Below are 6727 nucleotides of genomic sequence, written 5' to 3'. Positions count from 1 at the left end.
AGGGAGACACAGAGAAAGAAAGAGACAGAAAGATGGAGAGACACAGAGAAACAGAGACAGACAGAGACACAAAGACAGTGACAGAGAACACAACTAAACAAACCCTGATCAAATACATAGGTCCAATTTATACTGCTCAGGCCCTCCATGTAGGGGATGATGTTTCTATATTGCCTCTATGAGTTAATGGTCATCTATTTGCCCTACTTGAAGATGAGAGACCAGGAAAACAAAAGAAATATGTCACTGTCACCTGAATACATAGGAAAGACATGTTTGGTTACCTATAAAAATAAAAAATCTAGGCCCTCTGGACTCTCATCTCTGATCACTTTTTTGGCTTTGTCTACAGGGAAGAAGTCTCCCCTGTGATGTTGGGCTCTCCTTCCAACCGCACATTACTGAACACAGCTACTTTCATCCTTCTGGGTGTCCCAGGGCTGGAGGCAGCTCACCTTTGGCTGGCAGCCCCACTGAGTGCCATGTACTCTGTAGCTCTATTAGGAAATATTATTATCGTGACTGTGATATGGAGAGACAGTGCCCTGCATGAACCCATGTATCATTTCCTATGTGTCCTGGCTGCTGTGGACATTGTCATGTCAACCTCTGTGACCCCCAAGATGTTGAACATCTTCTGGTCAGGCAATGGTGTCATTGGCTTTGCTGCCTGTTTCACCCAGATGTACATTGTCCATGCCACCACAGCGATAGAAACAGGGTTACTCCTGGCCATGGCCTTTGACCGCTATATAGCCATCTGTAAACCTCTGCACTATCAAACCATCCTCACACCACGGACCATGGTAGGGATGGGCCTGGCCATCATAGCAAGAGCTATCACAGCTATGACTCCAATGACCTGGATGGTTGTCCATCTGCCATACTGTGCCTCCCATGTGGTCCCCCATTCCTACTGTGAACACATGGCTGTGGCCAAATTGGCATGTGCTGATCACATGCCCAGCAGTCTTTATAGCTTGATTGTTTCCTTCATCATTGTGGGGATTGATGTAACCTTCATTGCTACCTCCTACAGTCTGATCCTCCAGGCTGTGTTCAGGCTCCCCTCTCTAGATGCACGGGTTAAAGCACTTAGCACATGTGGTTCCCATGTGAGTGTCATGGTCCTCTACTACTTGCCAGCCATGGTGTCCATCTATATGGCATGGTTGGGGCAGGAGATGGTTCCCTTGCATGCCCAGGTGTTGCTTGCTGATTTCTACTTAGTCATCCCTCCTATGTTGAACCCTCTTATTTATGGCCTGAAGACAAAGCTTATCCGGGAGCGAGTGTGGAATGCAGTGACCACCAGCCTTCCTGACCATGTCTGCCAAAACTCAGCAAAAGAGAAAAAACTTGCTCAAATGTTTGTAATGGAACACAGTGAATCCAGATGGAGGTCCCAGACTCAGAAGTAAGTGGGCAGATCGAAATGTTGTCTTTACGACTCTCATTCATTCTTCACAAGGTTGATCTTATGTGCTGGGGAGTTTGTAGCACTTCTCAAATACTACTAGTGGTTATCTTAGTCAAATGGCTTCCATATTAATGATGACATCTCAGATGCCATGCTATTTATGTTTCTTCTCTTGAGACTTTAATAATCAAAAATATTTATTATATCTGGTGATGAGTGAGTCAAGAAACATTATTGCAATTCTCATATGCCAGGCACTGTGCTATGCCTTTAAGGATACAAAAAAGACAAAAACTTGAACCTTTGACCTTAGGAAGCTTACGTTCCAATAGCTGAGCCAATATGTAAATATATAGGCACAAAATATTATATAGAGTAGATCAGAACCAGTCTCATAGAGGAAGATACTAGTAACTCAGGGTATTTGAAGAAGCCTCCTGCAGATGGCAGAATTTGAGCTTAGATTTAAAGGAAGTCAGATCTTGAAGGCTTTTTATTCTTCCCATATCCACTGACATAAAACATTAAAATACCAGTCCCCCTGGGAGGGAGTTTCATTTAGCTAATCATTGTCCACTTTCTCAATTGTATTGGGCTTTACATCCTATATCTGTTACACCGCAGATACTTGGGGTCCCTCAAAAGGAGATCATAGGTGAAAATGGAAGTGAAGCATTTTGCAGTTTGCCAAGGAACAAAACTGTTCTCCAGGATTAAGACATTTTCCTCAGAGTCATGCATTAAGTTTTATTGAGTACTGATGATACAGTACCTCCATTTGAATACCTTCTTCCACTAACATGTGGGATAGACCTATTACAGAACATTTAGAATACTTTTAAAAATCAGATCTAGATACCCTCAGAATAACAGAATCATCAAAATACACAATATTTGAGCTAGGAGGAACCTTAGTAATTACCAATCCCAATTTATTCCCAACCAATTATAGCTTCTGCAACAAGAATTTTAGGGGTGTGTGTCTGTGTGTGTGTGTGTGTGTGTGTGTATGCACACTGGGAGTGTTTGTGATGGGCCTATTTGGCAGTCTCGTGTAGCCTATAGACCCCCTCAATATTTTTTAAACTCTTTATTGAAGGAATTGCCAAATTTTACTTAGAAGTAAGTAAAATAAAGGTGGAATTTTTCCCCCATCTAAATTTATGGAACCTAGGTTGAAAACCCCTAATCTATGCCATCACCTGTATGTAGTCATCCGACCTTTCATTGAAAACCTCTGGTGAGGGTAGAGGAGCCCTCCAACTCCCAGGACTGACTATTTTAGTTTGAAGCCAACTTTAATTGTTAGGAAGTTTCTTCTTACATCAATGCTAGTGTGTATGTGTGTGTGTGTGCATATCTATATCTATATCTGTATATAAATATATATGCATACATATATATGTATGTGTGTGTATATATATACATACATCATCCTATCATCACTCCTAGTTTGATCCTTTCTTTTTCCACATGGCAGTCCCTTTAGATGACTAAAGATAAATGTGGTCCCTACCTTCTCAACTTCCTTTCTCTTTGATAAACATCATTTGATTTGTGAAACGTTCCTGATTTGGTAAGCTTAAGGCCTTCCAGAAAAGTTGCCCAGAATGGTGAAGGGAGAGTAGGACATAATTTCTTTCCAGGAACTATGGGTAGTTGAAAACAAGTCTCTTGATGGGGTCTGATCAGGGCAGAATACCAAGACTATCACTTCCTTTTAGACACTCTGTCTCTCAGTGTGGCCTTAGGTTGTTTGATTTAATTTTAGCTGCTGTTATGCTGTTGACTCATGTCGAGATATCCCCCCCACCCATATCTATTAAAATTCCTGCCATAGCCTATACTAGTGAAGTTGAGTTTTAGTCTATCCCACCCAATTATATTAATGAATCACATGGCTATAAACAGTGAAGTATTCTGTAAATGAGGAAGGTCATAACCAAGAAGAGAATAATCCTAGTATTGGGGTTGAGACTCAAAGAGAAGATATGAGCAGACTTTGTATTTTTGTTAATTGAAAGTATATTCCAGATCATAAATCTAACTCTCCATTGCACCTAGGTGCCGAATTATTTTCTTCCCAGGCTTAGAAAAGAGCATTTACATGGAAAAGGGGAGTAGGCTCTTCCTTGGTGGTTGTTACACCATCTATAATTGGCTGGCTAATTTGTAACTTCAGAAAGCCTGGGAATGAACCAGGTTTCAGTGGATAAAGCTGTGGCAGTGCCATTATTATATGCACCTCACTATCAAATATAGTTATTTCAAAGACTGTATAAATTAATGTTAATGAAATATTAACAAATTACTCTGTTCTTGAGAAAAATAATGCTTTTCAGATTTGTGTTTGGGGAATGTTATGTGGCCACTGGGTGGATTATGAATTGGAGAGCAGGGAGACTAGAAGTGGCAAAAGCAGCCGGGATTCCACTATGACAGAGCAGATGAGAGGTGATGAAGGCCTAAGGTGCTTACATTGTGCACCATTAAATGTGGGTAGCTTCTAAAGTGCTCTTCTTGGTTCTCTTCTCTCTATATACATTTCCCCTTCATTATCCCATCTAGTTCCATGGCTTCAGTTATCACTTTCATACAGATGGGTCCCATAACCACCCCTTTAATCACAAACACCTCCCTAAGACTCCATTCTCTATTTATAGTAGCATGATACAAAACATAGACAAAACACAAACTTCTGGATTTTTCCAAACTCAAGATATTCTTAACAGGAGCCCTCAATTTCCCCTCAAAATTGCTCCTCCCTCTTACTTCCTCATTCTTTTGAATGCACTAGAATACTTCTATTAACCAATACTCACGAGCTCTTGGACTGTTCTCTGTCAGACTGTTCTCTGTTTCTCATCTAAGACTTCCTCTAAAAGTTTCCTTTTAGAAACATAGATAAGTCGAAATGTATTTTTTGCCATCTTAAAAAGTGCTATTCATACTCAATGGAAAGGGATTAGAGAAAGCTTCATGGAGCAGGTGGTATCTGAGTTAAGATTTGAAGGATGTGCAGGAAATGAAGATGAGAGAATGACATTCTAGGAATAGACAACAGTATGAACAAAGGACATGGATGTAGGACAATGCTGAGCATCCTCTTTGAAATTTTATTGATAAATTTTAACAACTGATGGAACCTAAACACACACATCAGTATCCTTACGCAAACATTTAAGCAAAATGTTAAAAATGTCATTGGGGTTAATTATGGTATATGCAAACATACGCTCTTGTACCTTATTGGCTATTGAAAGGAAGCTGTATGCTTTAACTTTGACAAGGTAATATCGATGATGGTTCTTTTATGTAAATTCAGTTTTATTGCTATTTAATTGTATAATTTGTATATATCTTCTCTGAATCTCTTTGCTTTATTCTGTATTGTTCACGTGTCTTTTTGGTTTTCAATTCCTCCTTTTGGGTCATCTTTACGACACAATGATAACCATTTACATATATATATATATATATATATATATATATATATATATATATATATATATATATATATTTGTATAAAGACAGCTAGGGAGCTAAGAGTGCTGGGCTTTGAACCAGAAAGATCTGAGTTCAAATCCAGCCTTAGGCACTTACTAGTTGTGTAATCCTGGGCAAGTCACTTAACCTCTATTTGTCTCAGTTTCCTTAAGTTAAAATGGAGATAATAATACTACCTACCTCACAGGGTTATTATGAAGGTCAAATAAGATAATATTTGTAAAGCACTTAGCATAGTGCTCAACACAGAGTAGGTGCTTAAATGTTCCCTTGTTCTTCGTACATACTAGCACAAAGCCATACAGCTGGTAGGTGTTTAATATTTGTTGGTGCATAGATCTGCCACAACTTCTTCAGCCATTTCACTGCCATTTGGTTTGCTTCTAACTTTTTCTATTACAAATAATGATACTATAATTTTATTTGTGTACACAGTCTTTCTCCTTCTCCTCAATCAAATGACACCTTTGATGTAGGATTGCTGAGTATGAATAATTTCGTAACATGTATAATTCTACTTTGCTTTTTAGAATGATCAGACAAATTTACAGCCCCAATAATGAATTATCATTCCTTTTCCTTCACAGTCCCATCAATACTGAATTTTTCTATTGGGATAATGAACTCGTCCTTTGTATCAGAAAGCCCTGAATTCAAGTCCTGCTCCTGATCCTTTGCAAATCACTTATCATCTCAGTGCCCAAGGCAACTGTAGAATATGTGAGGAAAAGTTGTTAATGTGCATGGCAATATTCATTGATCCCTTACTGAGAGTTTCTTTCACCATTAAAATCATGGGTCTCAATCTTAGCTTGAAAAAGTGATCACTTAGAGTTATTTTAATATGTGTTTATACTACATATAGTGATCTTGAACATTGTTTCAGAGGGTTGTTGACAATTCACACTTTTTCTAGAAAACTGCCTGTTCATTTATTTTGACAATTTATCTTTAAAAAAAATGTCTCTTAGCATGACAGATGTGTGAATACTCACGCATTTTATATTTATAGCATGAGTCTATTTTTCTAGCTGTACTGTATGTATATAAACACGTTTTTTAAAAAGATATATATATATATATCTGTATGTATGTATGTATGTATGTGTACCAAAATTTTAACCATCTGTAGAGAGAATAGCAATTTCTTTGCAATCAGGAAAGCAAGATAAATATGACAAGCTTCTTCCAATTCCTTTAGTCTTACTGAATTCCTAAAGACGATTTTCATGGCCCCAAGGTATCAACCATATGTATGATGGGAGCTGAATGGAATTTGGTCATCCTAACTCAAACAGTAGGTTGTGTTCAAGGAGTAACAGCTGTCATAGAAGCAAAATGCTTCAATGGATGGACCTAATCAGTATTGCAGTGGATATTTTGCTGGTCTGGAGTCAGGAAGACTCTTCTTCCTGAATTCAAATCTGGCCTCGAACAGTTGCTAGCTGTGTGACCTGGGCAAGTCATGTAACCCTGTTGCCTCAGTTTCCTCATCTGTAAAATGAGCTGGAGAAGGAAATGGAAAAGCATTTAAGAATCCTTGCCAAGAAAACCCAAAATGGGGCCACAAAAAGTCAGACATGACTAAAATATGGCTGAACAGAGAACCTTAAGACTCTTTTCCCTGACTGGATGGCTAACTGGTCAAGTTTGTTTGCGGTTTACCTGAGTGGAGCTGAGATAGCTCCTGAGACTATGTGCTTTTTTTAAAAAAAAAATTTATCCCTTTATGGAAAAATGTTTAACAACTCTCATCCAGCAGATGGCAGTAGTAGGGCAATGGTAGAGACCCAGTAAAGG

General features: G+C 38.7%; 1 protein-coding gene across 1 annotated transcript; it reads left to right on the top strand.

The window, feature by feature from the left end:
• The first annotated feature begins 371 nt into the window (after nucleotides 1-371).
• On the top strand, nucleotides 372-1421 carry LOC118836632 (olfactory receptor 52I1-like). The gene has a single exon (XM_036743871.1). The coding sequence runs from the start codon at nucleotides 372-374 to the stop codon at nucleotides 1419-1421; it is 1050 nt and encodes a 349-aa protein (XP_036599766.1).
• Nucleotides 1422-6727: the final 5306 nt, after the last annotated feature.

This window comes from Trichosurus vulpecula, chromosome 2, assembly GCF_011100635.1.
Source record: "Trichosurus vulpecula isolate mTriVul1 chromosome 2, mTriVul1.pri, whole genome shotgun sequence".
Taxonomy (NCBI): Eukaryota; Metazoa; Chordata; class Mammalia; order Diprotodontia; family Phalangeridae; genus Trichosurus; species Trichosurus vulpecula.
This window is presented reverse-complemented; position numbering and strand designations above follow the sequence as displayed.